This window comes from Ammospiza nelsoni, chromosome 8, assembly GCF_027579445.1.
Source record: "Ammospiza nelsoni isolate bAmmNel1 chromosome 8, bAmmNel1.pri, whole genome shotgun sequence".
Taxonomy (NCBI): domain Eukaryota; kingdom Metazoa; phylum Chordata; class Aves; order Passeriformes; family Passerellidae; genus Ammospiza; species Ammospiza nelsoni.
This window is the reverse complement of record NC_080640.1, coordinates 21444149-21465254: the sequence shown is the minus strand read 5'-3', so window position 1 is coordinate 21465254 and position 21106 is coordinate 21444149. Positions and strand designations below refer to the sequence as shown.

Below are 21106 nucleotides of genomic sequence, written 5' to 3'. Positions count from 1 at the left end.
CTTCACTGTCCACTCTCCTTCACAATATTTATGAATTGTTATTTCCTACATTGCCTAAAGACCCTTCTTCAGTGTTACCCTAAGAAAAGCAAACTTGCTGCCTGCTGTTTTCTCTTCTTCCTTCCTTCTGCCTCTTTCTTTTTAGGGCTGTTAACCTCCAATTAGAGTACCTGAGAATCTGTCAGTGATCAACAGACAGACTCAGTTTTGAAGACTTCATGTAGCAGAGTGAGGGGGTAAAAAAGTGATTTTTAAAAAATATTTAAATTGAATGATGAATCTTTGTTTGAAAAGCATTGCCTCTTTCAAATTGATCTTGCATTCTGTGGCATTAGAACTTGAAAAGAGCCTTTTGATAAACTAATGACACTATTAGAAAAAAAACAGAACTTACCAAATTGGCTGTCAATATTTTGCCCACATCAAATCATTTCTATGAATAGTCCAGTGAGTACCTATCCTATCCTAGTATCAGACTTCAGTACAATTTTGATAGCAACAGGAATTTAGTATTTGGCAGCTGTTTCCCTGTTCCAGGGAAAACCTGCAATTTTACCAGAATCTCTCACAGATCAGTGCCAAAAGAAAAAGCAAACCCCTTACAGGTAGCTGAAAACTTAAGACCACAGCTGCAAACCTATAATCCCTGCATCACCCAGAACAGTTACTTCTCCAGTAATGATTTGAAGTATATACACATACTTATAACAAATTCCCACAGCATGTGCCAATTATATTTTGTCAGCATGACTTACTTCCATACTGAAGCAAAACCTCATAACACCACCACACCTGTGCTCAGGAATACTTTCACAGTCACAGTGCTAACAATGAGCCATCATTTTGCATATAAAATACATCAAGCATTTGTCATCTTTCAAATATTTTATTTTAGTATTTTTAAATATGTTTAACACAACAAAGATATAAAACAATATATTAATTCAATCTGAGTTTAGAATCAAAACAATATTTACTTATTTACAGTATTCTACACTTCACTGGCATACCTTCTAGCCATTAGATAACACTGTTTTCTCAGTCAGGACAAAACTGAAGTAACAGATCCATGTGAAAAGCCAGGCTTCTACATCCTTATTAAGTACCATGTAGAATGCAGTTTGTGGTTTCTCAAATTTGACAAAATCTCTTCTTTTTTGATAAAAGTGAATTGAAAGAGCAAAACTAAGTTACAGTTAATCTTTCTAACTACACAGGGCCAATAAGTCAGGTTACTGTGCTCCACATTTTATCACCTTAAGTTCTCACACACTTATTACAAACTGGCTTTTAAAATGTGCATGTCACTGAATTATGTACATAATACTCACTGCAAATTTGTTAGGACATGAGTGGTAAGTCTGCAGGATACTGCTATATGGAAGGTTCAGTGTTCAATAGGTTCAATACTGTAGTTTTTGAGGAGTTGTAAGGGTTTTTCTGTGGTTTTCTTCATATAATGAACAAGACATCAGTATGTTCACTCCAAAGAACTTTTTCTCCCAGGAATACGGTTTCAATTAGAACAGTGACAAGGTCAAAGATAAATCAGAAATATTTTGTATTTTATAACTTTATAAACCAGTGGTCTATCAATTAACCCTTATTGTTGAAGTCTAATGCACAAAATAATTCAGAGGGTAAGCTGTCTCACTGCTAGGACTTCTGTCAAATATACTTCTCTCTTGGAAAGACTATGCTGGTATCTGCAGTTACAGGTCAGATTTCTAAAAAGGTTATAAAAAAGAATCTGTACTGCCTGTAGATCACTGCAAATCCTCCCTAACTCTTCAGTAGAAACTACATGGACAGGATGTAAAACTATCACAGTTGGTTTACATTCCCTTTGTAACACTCTAGGTCCATAAAATCTACTGTTTAGGTTTTTTGTTGTTGGTTTGTTTTTGTTTTTTTTTCCCATGACTGATGTTTAAAAACCAAAAGGGCTTTCATACATCAGAAAACTAGCTAAACAGTAATGGACAAGTCTAGCACTAAGCATGCAGGCAATGGTTAAAAAGCAAGGAGGTATTAACTGCTGCAAAACACTTTTACTGGTGTCTGAGCCCAACTCCTTCCTCTTTACTCTCTTTTTGGCACTACACAAGATACAGCTGTACAGAAAAGATTATAGGAACCTGTGCTTTTATCCTCCTTAGAGGGTTTCAGTAATTCTAAATGACATTATTTAACATGCTTGTATCAAAAATAACCTTTTGCCCCCAAATAATTTAACTGACCATTACTACTTAAAGCAGTTAATTATCAAGGTTTTATTCATTCTTTTGGTTTTTGACAGTTTCTTCTTTCAGAACCCAGTTATGTAAAAATTTCTTTGAAATCGGAATGTTTTCTTCTCCAGTAGATAGGAGGGGAGACATCAGAGAAAATCAAAAAGAAAGTGACATTACCTATTCCCATTACTGTAGGAGGATACCACACAGTATGCACTGGGCCTTATCCAAAAAATGTTTAAACTAAAATGGTAACACTCACTGAAGTGAAGAGTATTTAGTAATTTGCTTGAAGTTAAGCATACAAGTCAAGCAGGGCACTTATGGGATCCAATTCTTGCTAGTCTTGGACATTTAAAAACTTCAGGCCTATATACATTTCTGTAGTGACATTTTGTGTGTTACCATGTTTGCCACTGGACATGCAGATAAATTGCATATATGGAAGCTTTCTATAGCATTGTTCAAGATCAGCTGGAGAACCTTGCTTAAAGATCCTTTAATAAGTTTTTGTCAGTGTAATCAGAATTTGTTAAAAACCACATCTATGAAGGTCTAATTCTGTGCAGGTGTAATGTCATAACCTACTTTAGGGATCTTTCAGAAATGAAAAATTAAAGGCAAAAGGTTTAGGAAAGCTATTATAAGAAACTGTGTCATAAGGTACAAATAAATCAAAGAAAAAGGATGGGGGAAGAGCCTGTGTGTCTATCATTTGCAGGTATGTGCATAAATATCCCCAAACTTATTAGGAAGAGCTCAACCCTATTGCAAAGTCTCAAATATTACTAAATTGGCTAAGCTAGCAAAAAAAAGTGACCCTCCCCTTCTTTTGTATATATGGTTACTAATTTCAGACTTTGCTACTTGATTCATTTGTGCACTCTGTAGTACTAATGTTGTTGAGACACTTGCACTTGCTGGCATTACACAGTAATTCATTAATTATTCTGGGTTCAGATTATGTGGGCACTCACACAGACCACAGAAGACAACTTAGCACAAAAGAGGTGCAACATGTTAAAGGAGAGCAGTGGTGGCATGTGAACATAAAGGAAGACATCCCTGAACATACTAAGCAATTAATCCAAGGCCCAAGGTGCTCTGCTGCCTTTACTTTGAAATGTTTGTCAGCAACAGAAGCAGCAAAATGCTTTTAAAACACTGACTCACAAGAGGTACAAAATGTTAAACCTATCAGTTACCTGCAACTTGTTTCCATCTAATTAACAATAAAGCTTACATTCCCAACCTTACAGACTGACCTCTGCCCTCTTGCAAGCAAGATCACATTTTTCTGTCTTCTATCACCTTCAAGCTTTCCTCTTGCATGTTTACAGACAGACACAATGAACTTCCAAAACAGCAGAGGACAATTACCCTGACAATGTTTCAATCCACTCCATTGCTAACAAAACCAACCATTTTATATTAGTTATCCTGCACTTAGGTATCTAGCATCAAGGGAAACAGCACAAAAGAACAAGCTTCTTTTAAAAAACATGATAGACAAGGCTGATTTAAAACAGAATTTACTTAAAGGAATTTGAAAATTAAATTAGAACAAAGAATCCTTACGTTTCAATGTATATGAACTTCATTACAAAAAGAAAAATTGAAATGATAGCTTTACTTTCTGTAAACATTGTTACACTGGGCTGTACTTGAAAATTCTCCTGCATGACTAAGTTGCAGAATAGTATTTCAGTTTAGATGCAGTTATGCCAGTTACTACTCAAATGGTTATTTTCAGAATCAACTGCTTTGCAAGTTTAATTGCATGCCTCTCCATATAACTCAGATTACAATCTTGCCCATCCTGAGATGTTTCCTAGAGTTTAGAAAAAGAGCACTCATAACTGTGTGCATTGCAAAAGCAAATATAAGTTAACAAATAGAGCTCTTTCATTATAAAGTCTCAAGAGGAATGTTCAAATTGCCTTTCTGAAATCAGAAAGTTAAGAGCAGCAAATGGCAAGTCTTTAAATCTTTCAGAATATTTTCTCCTTTTTTTTAAAGTGTAAGCATACTCCCCCAATTTGGATGGCAAAAGCCATCAGGTTATGGTAGATTGAACAATATATTATTAAATCTGCAATTTTGCTAAAAAATTGGAATGTTATAAATATAAAAATCTCTGTAATAGTACAGTGTACATGTGCTCATTACAGTTGACAGAGATACTCCAAGATGCATAATTATTCTGTGGAATAGGAGCTAAATTAAGTTACAAAAATAATATCTACCATGAAGATTGTAAGGTAGTCAAGTTATTACAATCAAGGTATATAAAAGGAACACAATACAGCAAGGAGTAGCCCACAGTAGGTTACAAGCCTCCAAACACAAAACCTTGCAAATTCCAAATGGATTCATTTCTGTGCACACACAAGTACAAAGTGCCCATTAAGTCAGCTTGTACCAAGCTGGGAATTATTTGTGTAACTTTCTAAAGCTGATTTACACTACATTTGCGCATTTGAACTTGCAATAATCAAATTAAAATGTCTATGCCATTTTTATGATTTTGTACCTATCAGTTTTCATTTAGCACAAATGTAATTTCAAGGCTCTACAGACAACATTAGTATTGTCCCCTTACAATCCACTGCCCAAGAGACCAGCAACCCTTGTGTGACCCTGCTCATGCATTATGGACTGAGTGTTGCTTTGAGGTTTTGGGGGATGCTTTGTTGTGGGCTGTGGTTTAGTTTTTTTCAACAAGCAAAACTCAACTGTTTATGGTATCTTTCAGGGTAGTAAATGAGCAACTTAAATTAAGAACTAGCCTCTTTTCATAGTTGTTAGAAAAACATATACTGTGTGTTTATATATATAACCAAACATACTGTGCATATATATATCCAGAGATAGTCACCATATTGTTGACACCAGAGTGCTAAAACATACATCAACATGAGCACTATTTCCAATACTCACTATTACTACTATTCCTGAAAGAGTTACTACATGCATTTCCCCATCCATTTACAGGACAGTAAGATACACGAAGACAACTGTTCTTTTTTCCCAACATTAAAGAACTGCTCCTGAAAAGCATGCATGAGTTTGGGTATAAAGCAATTAAGACCACACAAAAGTTACTTTGTGCCTTTAAACTCACTAAAGTTAAGTTTACTTCCAGTGGATGTTCCCCTTACTGTAACTCATTTAAACACAAAAGGGAAAACTTTCAAGTGCTAGAACAACCATACAGACAACAGATAGACTAGACTAAATAAGTTCTCATTTAAAAAAATATCATCACTGCACAGCCACAAGGCAGACTTTCTTTTTTGGCAACCTGTATGCAGACCATTTATACTGTCAAGACTTGTAATTTAACAGTTAAGAGAACCTCTCAGCATGGAACTATACTGTTTTCTTCATTATGACACAGACCTCCTCAATTTTTAAATATACACAGTTTGTTTTAAAAATTACATGTACGACTGCTTTCAAAGAAAGGCTTTATAAAGTTTTAAATTTTTTGTCAGTATATGTAAAGGCTGGCACTTGGGTAACAAAGATTATCTGGACCTGTAAAGGGTGTGTTATATTCAATATATATTTCAGGTTAATGTTCCATAAACATTCACACAGAACCTTGCCAAGGGTAACAGTATTCTGGTTTATATTCATGCTTCACTAATAGCATTTACCCATCCCTGCATTGTTTTCTGTTTTCACAAGGAGAAAACAAAACACATCCCTATAAAGTATGGAAACCCCATTTTATGGCTAAGAATCCAAGAAACAAGGCAAGGAGGAGATCATGGAGTGAAAAATGTTACTTGACTTGCCCCTTGTAGCTAGCCTTGTAGGACCTTAGTCATAATGCTTCATAAAAATCTGAACTGACCCACACAGTCTTCAACCAATTAATCTTTTTAGTATAGTAGGTTTTGAAAAGGGCCAGCAATACTCATTGGGAACAGTACCATTAACATTGCATTCAAAAAAAGAAAACATAGGAAACCATATCCTTGCCCTCCTACTCTGATGATATGCTCTAGTATTAGCCAATGTATGGTAATACAAAAAGAGCCTTGTTGTGATGTAAAAGGCAATGAAGACATCTATAGAATAATGTTCATGTGCAGCCAAAATGAAGAAGATTCCAAAGAGATTCAGGACCCAGGACAAGGTGTGCAAGAAGTTCCAGCTCCTTGGCGTATCTAAGAGAAAACAGAAAGTGATTAACCTTGACTGTCTCAAAATGCAGGCCCAGACATTCCAAACTTTTATACAGATTTTTCATCCAAAAATGAGATGAAGTTATTCTCTTCATTCAAAAATGTTGTATACAGGTCCAATAAATCCAACAAAAGCAACCACAAAAGTTATATATGTCTATAAGTTCATGACTTCATTTACAAATGCATTTCTGGATTAACAAGAGCATCCTTAAATGGTTTAGCACTCTGCAAATCAGAATTCTTTGTTCAACCAACTTTTTAATAAAAATCATGTCTTTTCTATGTTACAAGGAGGAAGATGTAATGAAAGCTACATTACTGTGATTGCAGTCATTACATCATAGCTGAACTCGAAGGAATAATCTTTGCTTGCTGTAACACGTATCAAATCCCTGTTGGTGTTTACAGAAGGGTACTGCTGTTTCATATATTCTCACTTGCCATGGGGCTTGGTGCTTGGCTTTATGGATTATACTAAATATACAGAAAACTCGCCAGATTTTGGCTGGCAGGAGTCAGTGGCAGGGACCTAGGGAAGGGAAGAGTAACAGACACCCCTAAGTATCTTCCCAAGTATTCTCCCAGCAGCAAGCCAGGAAGCCTTTCTAATTTCTTGGCTCACATGTCCATTGAAAAGTGCCTTATTCATTCCCCCATGGAAGGAGGTGGTGTTCCTTTCCTCACTGTGCCTTGGCTGTCATAAACTTGACAAAGAGCAATCTGAATTTGTATTTGTTTGCTTAAATGTTACACTTTGAACTTTTTGAGAAGGTCAAGGAGCAGATATTCTTAATACTAAAGGACATTCAAATGTTTACACTCTCACACCTCTGTACATACTCTTAGGGACATTTGAGTATTGACACTCTGTACTCACATTCTGTGACAAAGAAGTTGAGCATGGTCAGGACGACAGTGTGACCACTGAACATGTAATCTCCACATGTATGCACTCCAGTCAGAGTCATTCCAAAACCACTCCAAATTGCAAATGCCCGCTGGAGTTTGGCCCAAACATTGCCATACAACTGCAAAACAGTGATATTAACCTTTACTAAGTTCCAACTCCACGGCCCAAACAGTAGATCCCTAAAGTGAGCTCTACTGCACTATGTTTGTTTAATACTATTTATCAGGTTGTGTCTTTTATTAAAATGCAGGTTACACATCTTTGGATTTCACTGTGGCAATGAGTCACATTAGTAACTGCAATTAGTAATTGCATTCATCATACCTCTTATGAATACTGGAATTTAGAGCAAGTATTTTTTCTTGCAAGTGATTTACCCACAGAGCTTGCCACCTTTTTTTGAATGTGTTCAGTCTCCCAAATGTATCATTATCAAGCTTTCCATTTGTTCAGCTCAAACCTCTCCTAACTAAAAGTTAGGAAGAAACCATAAAATCCCATGTTCTAAGAATATCCCTTCTGAGAAGGGGTGAAATAGTAGTAGTTTGTTGGGTTTTCTTCCAAAACCATGCAACAAACAAGACAGAGAAACAATTACTTCCCTTTCAGTCTTTCTTTATGAATTTAGTAGCTTAAGTGCACACACCTCTTTGAATTTCTCTGTTTTACAGTGCGAAACATTCTGAACACCTTTCCCCAAATAGCCATATACTCTCCAGAGTGGCAAGTGCTTCTAGGATCCCTAGGGATGTTTGCCTGCCTATGGCAATAAATGCAAGGACAAGGAAACAGGAGAGAAATATGATGTTCTTAAAAAACATACGTCTAACACTATGGTTGCAACAAGCTCATTCATGTCTTAAGTATTTTTTTACAAAAAGAAACAGGAAAAATAATGTAAAGCACTTGAAGTTTTTACCTTTCCAGTACACTGCAAGTGCTGTCCTGGCACGGAGAGTGAGGTAACAAACATTGTAATGCAGCGTAATAGAAACACTGTCCCCATGAGGCTGCACAGCCTGCGCAGCAGAATGGATCTGGGAAAAGTACACAGGAACTGAGATCAGGGAAGTTATGATAGAAACATTTCACCTCACCCCAACTTAATCCCATTAAGTCCTGACATCATCACTGAAAGTTTCACAACAATTTCTTTTTTCCAATTAAGTAGTACTGTAAAAATAAGGTTCCACATGGCAGGGTGAGACATTGTAGCAAGCTTACTGTCACCAAAAGGTACAGCTCCACTCTGCAGCTACTCCCGTGCTAGCTTTGGCACTCATACCTTCTGTTGGCAAACTGGTAAAATCAATGAACCAGTGAAAATTTAACTTAAGATACGCATGCACACAAAAGCATTTTCTATCCCTCTGTGAAAGCAAATTGCCAGGCTGGCTCAGACATCCTGTGGTAATCCATTCCTGTGGCACTTTCTTATATACAAAGCTGTTATAGCATGAGTGTATATACTGACAACTCTCTGAAATACCTATGTTCTGAAGGAAATTACTTATAAATATGGTAGAAAAGTGAATTCAGATTACTCCTTTGAAAGATTCACAAGCCATCAATCTTGATGAAATCCTCCCTAATCCATTTTAACAGAGACATACTAGGAGTTGACAAGATTCTTACAGAATGGAACTTCTTAAACAATCATAATAAATTCTTGTTATGGTCTTTTCTCAGCATCAAAGGAGCAGTTAATTTGGAATTTGTAAAATCTACCTGTGTTTGTGAAGCAGAAGAACCAAGAGCCAAATGTAGCAAAGAATTACACCACATACTTCAGTCATAGCAAAAGCCCATGGTATCCTAGGGACGCTAAAACAAAAAGACAAAGCAGAAAGTTAATACAAAGGCTTAATTTTTTTCCTAGTCTTGGTATTGAAAATAAGGGCATGTGAGGTTCTAACCTCAAAACTTATTTGCATTCATCTCACAACAGTATAAGCTACAGTAAAAAATACTTTTGTTAGACTGAATGAAATACAGAATTTGAAATATATTCAGTTATGTTATCTCCTTCCTAATAATGTGCTTTCAGTTTCCACAGATTTCACTAAGGGAAAATCTCTAGTATGCTCTCTTAATTCACATGTGACATACTAACAGGATGTGTTCCTCCACTATTGTTTCACAACAACCTTTTTCATTCAGACAAAAACTTGCATCATGTAAATTATGCTGCTTATGCTTGCAAGAATGCCATGTCAATGCAATGAATTAGATACTGCAAGGCCAAAAATATTAAACACAGCAATGAAGCAGAACTGCACAGAAAAGTATCAGGGAAAATAAAAATTGTTTTCAAAACTTCAATAATAATCACTATATTAAAACATTTCAGCCTTCCCTGTCAAAAGACCTTCTTGCACTCATAAGGCACCAGTAACAATTTCCACTCTTCAGTTGCCAAAATACAGATCTACAGATTTCAAGGGGCTGCTCCTTGTACTTTTGTGCTCCCCCTGATACAAAGGGGTAGCAAAGCACCACTCAAACATGAGCTCTGTAGTAATCCTCTGTCACTGTTCTGTGAGCTGCTGCTTTCTGGCCTCCCCCATCCTCCTGCACACTGAATACCCAGGGAGCACCCTGGGAACAAAATCCAATAATGCCACAGCTCCTGTTCTCTCCGCCCTCTTCCACTCTGCTGGATGTGGTCTGTCCTTCATGAGTTATATATACATTTATGGAGGATTCTGCACTCTCACTCAAAAGATTAGAGTCTTACTGACTTCTTGAAAGCCATAAATGAAAATGGAAACTACTGGCAAGAACAGGAAGATCACAAAGGCTGAACTTTATAACAGTTTAGCTCATCTTTTAAAACTCCCTAGGCAGTTAAGTTCTCCATGGTGCAAGTGCTCTTTCTCAAAGGGAACATTTATTCTCTATTAAAGCTGTTGTCAATGACTAGAGTTCGACCTTTGCCATTTTGTCTCTTCTTTGCCTAAAGTGAAATATTTTCTTTTAAAAAATGAGCAGGTACTGCATAAGTCACAACAGTGGTTTAATAACCTGTTAAAAGAGATGCTGGTCTTTTCATTCAGCTTGAGTTTCCCTAGACCATCTTCAGCAAGCTGACAGTGGGAAGACAGTGAAAATACAGTACCAATGCTGTTCCCTTTCAGTTTTCTTGCTCACTCACAGATCGAAACATTCCTTCATCCGAAATTTTTTTTTTATATCAAGACACATTAAGCTTCATGGCAGAAACTGGATTTCAGAAAATGCATATGGCTGCATATCTATGCCAGCTGACCATCACACTTTTTACCAGAATGCAAGGATGGACAAATTTCTGTGTTGTAATGAGTTTAAGATGTAAAACTAAATATAAACTAGATAGAACAACAGCTCAATTTATTTTCCCCTAAACCCAAATCTCTGCATCTACCTGAACCACATTTCTTTTAGCAGAAGGACTTACTAGACTTTTATTACTATTTTGCAGAGGCATTTCTAGAGCACATGAAACTTTCTTCTAGAGCATATGATGAAAACAGATAAAAGACAGCCTGTATTTTAACCATCACATTACTATTGTGTTTAGAAAGAAAATGTCTTACCTATCTAGAAATATGTCCGGCAGAGGTGGATATGTTTGCATGTCAGGTACTCGCTCGTGTACTATCACCATGACAAATGATGTAAAGCCAAACACTATGAAGACATACACACAACTTAAAACTGTCTTCCAGTACTCTGGGTCCAGTCTTCGTGTGGCATGTTTGTTTTTTCCGTTTGCATATTGATACTGATCACCATTCAAGTCAGTCATTGGTCCATCATAGTCCCGAGGTACCTCACCATTACAAAACCAATCTCCCCCCTGTAGTGAACCAGCCGGGCACACCGTGCCAGCATGACCATCGCTGGTGTAACCCAGCTCTTCCAGGACATCAACGTGCTGCTTCTGCAGTTTGCGTATGGACAACATCAGCCTCTTGATATCCCCCAAGATTTTGATTTCCAGAGGAGGAGATCGCAAGTCATACTCAGTAAGTGTCAGCAGGGTAATTCCATCCAGCCTGTGTCTGTTGCACAAAAGATCCACATACTCACAGAAGCCTTCCTCCTTCAGCCACCTGGCCACGTTCTTGGTGGTCCAGCGCCGAATGCAGAGCTGGGAACTGCCCGCCATCCTGCCCCTGATCCGCCACTCACGCTCACCCGCTGCACAGCCAAGAGATAGAGACACAACACCAGAGGGTTCAACACACACCACTGAAACGCCAGTGTCTCCTGTGACATTTCAGATGCTCAATTAGCCCAAGACATTTTACATAAGAGATAGCTAAAAAACAGACCTAATTTCTAAGGCAAGTATTACAAAAATGCTTTTTTTTTGTTCAAGAAAAACTAAATTAAGATTATCTCATTTGCTCCTAAATAGAAACCTAAAGTTTCCAAGAAGCAGAATATTTCCTAGACGTATCCAGTATACTGTTCTAATTTTGTTGCAAATAAATAAATAAATCCTGCTTTGTTAATTACATTAGGCAATGAAAATCAAATACTACTCTTTAAATACCAGCTTAATCATTAGACTTTTCCACTGTTTGCAGTTCATCAACTACACGAGGAAGTACAGCCAGCAAACACACAAAACTGAATTAAAGCTGAAATAATACATTTCAATACAGTCCAATATATCCCACTGTTTTAAAATACGACTGAAGCTTTGATGACATGACATTCCCCCACTCCTTCCAAGTAAACCTAAGTCTAGATATCTGCAACAGTATTGAACTGAAGTATGCTAGTTGTATGATGATGGTACAACCATCCTATTTCTTTGTTTGATCTCAATAATTAAGATAGATACTTACTGAATTGTGAATCCTTTAAAATGCTCAGCTTTCAAAAATAGCATTACTAGAAATGAAGTACTGGTTTAAGCTTCAAAGCATTTTTTAAATGGATATGGTAATAGATAGCATAGTAACACACCAAAAACAGAAGAGAGGTATTCTCTCGATACAGATTTCTCAATAATTGTGTTCCTGACTCTAGAATATTGCATGAAGGAAGGAGAGTCAGCTCAGCAACATTTTAGTCACATGGTGGTGACAAGTCACCAGAAAAACAACCAAGAAAAAAGTTAACCACAGGACATTATGTGGAACATGACAGAACTCTGAAAGGTTACCAGTAAAGTAAAAGTACTAAAGTGTTTATGCAATATTGAAGACCCACAGCAGTAGAGAATGGATTTGTGCATAATTTATATTTGGTGGCTCATGTACAGCTACCATCTAAGAAACAGCTACAATTTCACAGCTCTTTTGTACTCGAAAAAACAGTCTAATTAACTAAAATGCTTCAATCATGCCAACCAAATCTCAGAAAATACAAGGCACTACAATACACTACTGCCACATACATCATTCAAGGCTTTCAGAATGAAAGCAAAGAAACAGTGTATTTAATCTATTATTTAGCTGCTGTCTATAGTAAACTGGTACTCAAATCCATCATGAATATTCACCAGTTCTGCAACTTTTTCAGGGGCACAGCTCCTCCAAAAACAGAATGTCTTTCCTTTTCACTTTTTTTTTAAGGAGGTACAGTACCTATTGTGCTCTTAATATAATTACTGGATGCAACTTTTTCTTCTGGCTTTCATCTAACAGAACCACAAAGTATTTTATACTATGTCAGAAAAGATTCAATTTGCCAAATGAGATTTCCCAGCAGTGCAAAAGCAATATTTTAGAAGAAAAATGAGCACACAAATCACACTTACCCTTCTAAAATAATTAAGGGCATAATACATCTGAAGATATTCTCTCAGGAATATATGAAAACTTGTATATGAAAAGTATATGAAAAACTTGTACTTAATTAATTGCTAAAATTTCTCAATACCTCATATACAGTCAATAAGTATATAAGCTTTAACACCTTGATTTAAATAGTTGCCCAAAATCAAAAAAAACCCAAACTACTAGAATATCTGCATATGCTATATGCTTCCTTCTCCATATGAAAGGGTGTTTTCTCATGAAATAAATTATGATATTTAATTTCATTAAATGTCCTGGCTCACTCCCCCTGCAGTGGGATGGGTGGGGGGAGAACTGTAAAAAGGCAAACCCAAGCAGTTGAAGTAGGAACAGTTTAATAATGGTAATAAAGTAAAATACAGTAATAATTACGGTGAAAATAACAAAAAGAGAGAAGAACAAAACCCAAGAAAGACAAATGATGCACATTACAACTGCTCAGCACCTGCTGACCTTTGTCCAGCCAGTTTCCCAGCAGTGGCTGGCCCCTCTGGGCCAATCTTCCCCCTCCATTTATATACCAAGCAGGGCATTCCATGGTATGGAATGTTCCTTGGGCCAGGTTCAGGTCAGCTGTCCTGGCTGTGTCTCTACCACCTTCTTCTGCCCCTCCTCACTGGCAGAACAGGGGAAAATAAAAAACTCCTTGACTTAGGGTCAGCACCACTGAGCAACATCTAAAACATGAGTGTATTGTCAACATTGTTCTTATACTAATCCAAAACATCCAGTAAAAATAAACAAACTTGAGTTGCCAAACTGAACTTCCAGCTTTCTTTACTCAGAAAAACAGATTACATACAGAAAAGAAAAGAAGTTGTTAATCACAGTGAGTTTTATAACATAGTAATCATCATGGGTTTTCTAAAAGCAGTGAATGTAAACTCACCACACAAACACACTCAACTTACTGATACTGTCTTCTAACCAAAGCAGCTTCTGAGGACAAAGGCAGGAAACTGTTCCTAACCTAAGAGAATTCTATCCACTTGTTACAAGTCAAGTAGCCTAACAGCAGCCTAGTCTTCCTTCATCTGGCATTGCTGGAATAAAAATCAACCCTTATCAAAGGTGTAATAAAAGTAACCTTACAACACTGAATCAGCACACCCATCAAAGGTCACTATGGGCTGGGCCTGGGAGAAAGTCTACATTAACTTCAAGATGCAACTGATAGGACCTGCTCTGTTTTTAAACACTGTCAACGAAAGTACACTTAACCAACTGGAAAAGACAAAGAAATGACCACAAAACACAAATTAAAAATATTACACAGAGCAGGTAGCTAATTTCATCTCAACAGCAACAGGTAAACTCATTTTTCAATGACAAAGCAACTTTTTAAATCCTGAAACTGCCTTCCCTTTCAGACTACTCAATTGGTGACACTTGTGTGGTTTAAAGGGTAAAAGGCACTCTCCCTAATAATTGGAACACCTGGAATACAGTACAGAACCCTGTGTGAAACTGCTCCTGCTCCTTTTTGAAGCTGAAGAATGCTGCATAACTCTTACACCACTAGACTGCTATGTAAGAATAACGCAGCAGAGGCCAAGTCCCCTAGATAACTGCAGCTCTCTTCTGAAAGGAAACAGCTCTGGAAACTACTTTGCCTTCCATATTACTAGTTTTATCACTGAACCAAATAATGGGTAACATTACTTAATGATGAATAACACACATGAGTAACACAAAGCAAGCACAGACCTAAGCGTCAGAGGGTAAAATATACTTTTCACCTGACATCAGCAATGTCTGTAGCTAGTTAGTGGATTATTTTCCTGGTACTGTGACTTAACACTTAGCAAGCCTGTCAACAGTATGTGTTGTGTGTCCCATTTTCTTGCACCAGCCTTTCAATTAACAGCATGAGCACAATGCATATGAACTGCATATGTATAAACATTTACTTTTTTAAAAGAAAAACATTACTTTGTAAGCCATAAACATTCCTACAATTTGGCTGTGGCATCTTAAGAAATAAGATGCCTCTGAGGGGCTGACTATACCCTAGCTGACAGCAAAATTTCCTAGATGTATATCTAGAGAAAATTAACCTCCCTTAACACGATTGCCCATGATTCTATCATGTTCCCATCTACTGAACTGCTGCCAGTCAGCCATTAATTCCCTAACTTTCCTAGCTTACAGACTTTGAGACTGTATATTGAGGTAAAAACGTGGGAAGTTGAATCTGCTTATCACTACTCTAGCCAAGGAAAAGCAGCATTAATATCACAGTAACATTAGGCTGCAAACTTGATTAGAGCAGTCATAGCTGAAGGGTTAAACAACCTAGTTAGGTCTGCAGCAGTTAGCAGAGTGCTGACTGGTTTTGTTTATTCTAGACACATATGCAAAATCTCTACTGGCACCATGACTGCTTTACCACCTGCCCTCAGGTACATGGGAGAGCCTTGCCCCTTGATTTTTTCCCCCTGGATTCATTTCCCACCATCCTGGAGAGCAATTTTAGGAAGGATGCTGAACAACTACCAGATCTCAAGTGATTTAACCTACATTTCTGTGTGAAGGTTTCAAGCTGCAGTTTGAAAACAGGCCATCCCAACTCGGCCCCCCTTCACTGGGTCTGCTGGCCTAGGAGCACATCCCACACCTCAGGGGAGAGGCTGTTCCCTGCACAGGCTGCCACTTCACCCATCTTGGTGGCCTTGGTTCCCCAGCACAAAAAAGCTACACAAAAACATGTGCTGAGCCAGCCTGCAATAATAAGGCTACTGTCACACACCAACTTAGCAATGCTGTGCTGGAAAAAGAACACACAGCACTGCCTTGTTATGCAGCACAAGGCTCAGCTACTCTGCTGACTCTGACTTACATGAGAAGCTTGTCACCTGCTCTTCCTGGAAACTCTAAATTCTTCAGTGCTTATTTAAAGCAAATAGCACCAAAGATTTCACTGCCATATAGCATACAGTGGCTTAGTCCTTACTTCCTAAATGCCACCAGATACATATAATACAGGAGGTGTCTTGTAAGCAGAAGGACAGAAAGAACACATGCAAAAACAATACATGATTTTTCAAGTTTTGAAATACAATGGCTATCATACTACATATAAAATTGATCAAACACAGCACAATGCCCACCATGAGACAACATATGGTATTTTCCTGAAGCAAGAATACAATCATTTCAAATGCATAAATATTGCTGTAAAACTTGCATTGAGTTTTAAATAGTGACTTTGGTACCATAAGTGAGATGATCAGCAGTAGCTTAACTGTACTCAGATGTCTTAGTGCTATGTATGAAGGTAAGATAAGAAATCTCAAAGTAACACTAGCTTAGTCTTAGGTTTTAAGCCATCAAGGAAGATGAGCTTTTTGAGAATTATTTATTGAAGTGCAGCTTGTGGATCAAATATTAGCTGTATATTCTTAGCAGAGTCTTTCTGTTGAGACACCTCCATGCAAGAGTGACAGCAGCTACTACAGAAAGTCCTGAAAGTTAAACATGTTTGTCTTAAGAAGCACCAAGTACAGTTACATATTGCATCAAAATGAACAGAATACAAGCTGCTCCCTGACTCCCACACCTCATTAAGCCAAACAGGTTGTGTTATACTCAAGTGAACACTAAGAGCAGCTCAGCTCCTAATCTACTAACCAGCTAACAAAACAAATTTTTATACTACTGCCATAATTCAAGGCACACACAAGTGATTTTTAAACAACTGATCAAGTACTCCACCACTTATCTTAGGATGCCATTCACAGTACTTCACTGCTATTTGACTAAGTTCTTGAACATTTTACATGCTAAATATCAAGTGTCAAATATTTTTCTTCTGGTTTCAAGTAGTGTATCCCTTCTGTGACAGAACGTTGGCTGCTCTTTATCCCCATACAACTTAGGAGTAACAACTCAAGTTTCTTTCTCCCCTTTTCTTTCCACACCCTCATCTTACAATGGAGATAGGAGAAGACATGAACAAACTCTCCATCCAAATGAATACCAGAACAATATCTGAAGTGAAACTATGTTTCATCTTACTCTCCACAAGTATTTACAATCTGATCTTTCTGGTCTAGTGAAAATCTAATAGCCTTCCTCATTTTAGATGCATTGAAATAGGGAAGAAATAAAACTACTTCTAAAAGGCATGTGATTATCAAACAAACATACACAGTGTAATATGGTTAGTGGACCTCAACCAGCTAAGTGGGCTGCAAAAGCACGCTCTGTACAAAGAAAAGCGATACTACAGAACTCAAAAGATTACAGTTCCTACACCAACCTGTATTTTAATAGTATCTACTAAAATAAACCCCCAACCAGCCAGCAAAAACACCACCACACAGAAGAGCAAACAAGGTAATTTAAAATTCTTGTGCTTTACAAAGGTACAGGACATTTCCTTCACATCTAAGCAGTACTTACACAACAAAACCTTACAAAACCTTACAAAATTCCTTTCACCTGGTATAAAAATCACTTCACACTACTCCTACAGGTTAGTTCCACCTTTCTTCAACATCACAGAAAGCAAAAGGAAGAAAAAGACACAGCCATTTCCTTACCTCTGATATTCAGCAAGAAGCACCCCCTACCAAAGAGGAGGGGCACTTAAATGCCAGGAAATGTCTTCTGAGCTCTTGCCACTCCAGAGCACAGCATGATCAGCTGCTCTGTGGAGGTGGCACAGACGCCGTGTCCAGCTGCACAAGGGAGCTCTGCGGAGACACAGCAGACATTACCAAGTTGAATCTTGCCATCAAGTCATCTTAGAACACAGAATGAGCACTGCACATCAAAAAATTTTATAATATTAATTTTGCAAACTGAAGCCTCAAATACAAAACCATGAGACCACTTCAACTTATTCCAAACGTTAACATTAACACTACCTTTCATTTGCCTCTTCCACTAACTTAGGCAGATGGAAAAAGCTACCTTTTTGAAGTGTTGGGGTTTTTACTAGCAATCAGCATAACTAAGTGAATAAGGCCACATAATGCATCAGTAATATAGATTTAAGAGACTGAGTGGGTAACAGTTCCAGCAGCTTCAACTTCTTTATGCTCAGGCCCTGAACTTGCACAAACACTCTCCCCACAGGCAGATCCCACCATTTAACCCTGAAACTCGAAGAGGACACATGCAAACCCGTAACCGCACTGTTCCATGATGCCTTCTTAATAATCAAATCCTACACACTCAACAGCATTTTTATTCAAAACTGAACATTTTGTCCTCATAAAACACACCAATTTTATTTTAAAAAGTAACAAGAATATCTATTTTGACCGGTACAACCGTTTCGTTATCTGACTGTAAGACTGACACAAAGCATCTTTTCCAGGAACGATGTGTTCGCTGCGGAGGCTGACGCGGGATCACAAACCGCACGGGTCCCCTCTGCCCCCAGGCCCCACAACAAACCGCACAGGGCCCCTCTGTCCCGGCCCCCGCTCGATGCCGTCCCACACCTTCACACGCCTCTCCTAACGAGGCCGGCAAAGTTCCCCGAGAGCGGCACAGCCGGGCTCAAGGGCTGACCCCTCCAGCGCGAAGCCCGCCGGCGACGCGGCCCCAGCGCGCAGCTGGTGCTCCCGGGCCGGGCGCTCACGCTCGCCAGCGATGTGCCGGGCCGGGCGGGCGCGCTAACCACGGCGGAGCGGATTTTAGCGCGGACACACAGCACGGGCGGCTCGTCCGCCCCCCGGCAGGCGAAGCTGCTCTCCTCCCGCACAGCCTCTACGGCGGGGCAGCCCTTTCGCCCGAGACCCGCGGGGCCCGCCCGCACCCCTGGGGTTGACGCCGCAGCGGGGGCAGCGATGGGGACCCGGCGGGCTCCCGCCTGCGGGGCGGCCCCGCGGGAAGGAAGGAAGGATGGAAGGGTCCCCGCTCCGGGCCTCCCGGGAAGGGCCCCGCGGCTCGCCCCGCCTCACCTGCCGCCGAGTGGCGGGGCCGCCGCGCCGGCCCTGGGCGCTGCGGCAGCGGCTCCTCCGCGCCCTGCCGGTGCCTCTGCCCGTGCCTCTCCTCGGCAGCGGCGGCGGCCACCGCCACCCCCCATCCCCCGTCCGGAAGCGGCGGCGGCAGCGCCGGCAGGCGGCGGCGGAAGGGGCGGGACGGGACGGAAGGACAGGGCCCCTGCCAGGAGGGGCTTCGAGCCGTGCTAGAGGTTTGGAATCGGTGGATCGGCAAATATTCCCATCTTTCAGCTCAAAGCATACGCAAAGACAGAATAACAGAGGAAACTTATAGGGCCTTCGTACTGTCAGCCTCATAGCAGGCAGTCATTACAAAACATTTCAGTTGCACCATTGCTCTTTACTGATGTCTGTATAAAAAGAATAAAACTGGCTGTCAGCACTTGGCCGGCAGCGCTCAGTCATTGCGTGGGGATCCAAAGCACAGATGTGAGCAGCGCACATGATTTAGGAAAGCTTCAGCATGGCACCGTAACTTTAGGAACTCCATAGCCTACAAACAACACAGGTGGAGGGGATAGAAGGAGACAAACGAGAAGCAAATTGCTCCAGAAATAAATTTATTTTGGATACCCACTGTCTGGGGTAGATGCCAGCCCTTTGCAACTGTTTGAGTAACAGAATTTGTTTTGTTGATGATGTAATTACTATGAGGTCCAAAACAATCTTAAGTTGTAGCTTCAGTTGAAATAAAAAGGAGGTGCCAGTGTATCCATGAAGTTAATGACACGGCCTTTTTGCATTTTCAGAGAAAGTGGCCGCCGGATCCTTGTTCTAAAAATGTATTGCAAAGTTTATATGCTGCTAATTGTGAAACAAGAAAATTTGCATTTCAAAATTCTTCAAAGCTAAGTCAAGTTGTCGAATCATCAAGCAATCCTATGCAAATATGCACTCTTGTGCTATCTCAATTGTAATGGACTGTCTATCTGCCTGATATTCAGAAGAGAAACTGTGAAGAAGATCTCAAGGCGTGAGAACATCTGCTCCTTTCCACAAGCCTTGGTTCAAAGATGCTTATCTCTATGCAGTCTGTTCTGTCCCGCTTTTGTTTTTTACACTAAATGATCTGTAGTTTCCCCAAATGAGTTGCTGAAGTTGGAGGGTGTGTTCCTCCGTCTTTGCTAGTTTAGCAGTATCTGCAAACAATGTAGGAATCAAGCGCAATTTCAGTCCTCACAATGTTTTCCTTTGCCGTTAACGCACTAAATGAAAAACTGACGAATCTGAATCCACCAGTGACAAACACAAACATGTAAATCTGAAAAAAATCAAATGGACCTTGTCTTCCTGTTTATAATGGATCAATTAATAAAGCTGGTTGAAAATTGAAGTAATTTTGCTTACTCCAGTAATTTTTCTTACTTACACATATTTATATTCAAAAACCCCTAGCATGTATCTGACAAGGAAAACAAAATTACAGGAGGGCAAGGCAAGTAAATTAAATGAGATTTTGTGCTTCTCTATTTATGTGCATTCTCTACTGTTTTTTACATTAATTCCTCTCCACCAACTGCCAGTCAATCACAACTTTTTGCACACTTCCAAGTGCCAAGTTGGTACAGTCTACAATACATGGCTGCATTTGCTTCTATCTGAACAACTGGTTTAAACCAAAAATGTAAAAATAAGCACAAACTAAAATTAAAAATTGCTGCAAAAACAACTGTAGCAGGCTACGGAGCTGTCTTATCATAGAATAGGTCACTGTGACAGCCTTAAGCACGTGCCCTGAAGCTAGCTCACCATTTGAGATCTCATTCTTTCCAGGAGAGGTACCAGGAAACTGCTGCTTTGTTCACAGTGCTATGGCTTTGTTGTTTTATTTTACATATAAACATGCACTAGGGTCTACCAGCTCACCAGATTCCAGGAAGGAAACAAAAACGGAAGCAGAAGTTTCCTAACCCTGCTTCCCTGTGCTGTGGCAAAACCAGCAATCCACCTAAATGTTACATTCCAAATTCTGTCTCCAGACTTTTAGTCTGGGTTGGAAAATGAGCTGGAT

At 39.2% G+C, this 21106-nt stretch overlaps 1 protein-coding gene across 1 annotated transcript; it reads right to left on the bottom strand.

Annotated features, from left to right (window-relative positions):
• Nucleotides 1-866: 866 nt before the first annotated feature.
• Nucleotides 867-19205, bottom strand: SAMD8 (sterile alpha motif domain containing 8). Its single transcript, XM_059476552.1, has 7 exons — nucleotides 19054-19205; nucleotides 17683-17835; nucleotides 10919-11525; nucleotides 9072-9167; nucleotides 8263-8380; nucleotides 7311-7461; nucleotides 867-6412 (listed from the first exon to the last, which is right to left on the bottom strand). Exons 3-7 carry the CDS (start codon nucleotides 11491-11493, stop codon nucleotides 6108-6110), a joined length of 1245 nt encoding a protein of 414 aa, XP_059332535.1. The 5' UTR covers nucleotides 11494-11525; nucleotides 17683-17835; nucleotides 19054-19205; the 3' UTR covers nucleotides 867-6107.
• Nucleotides 19206-21106: the final 1901 nt, after the last annotated feature.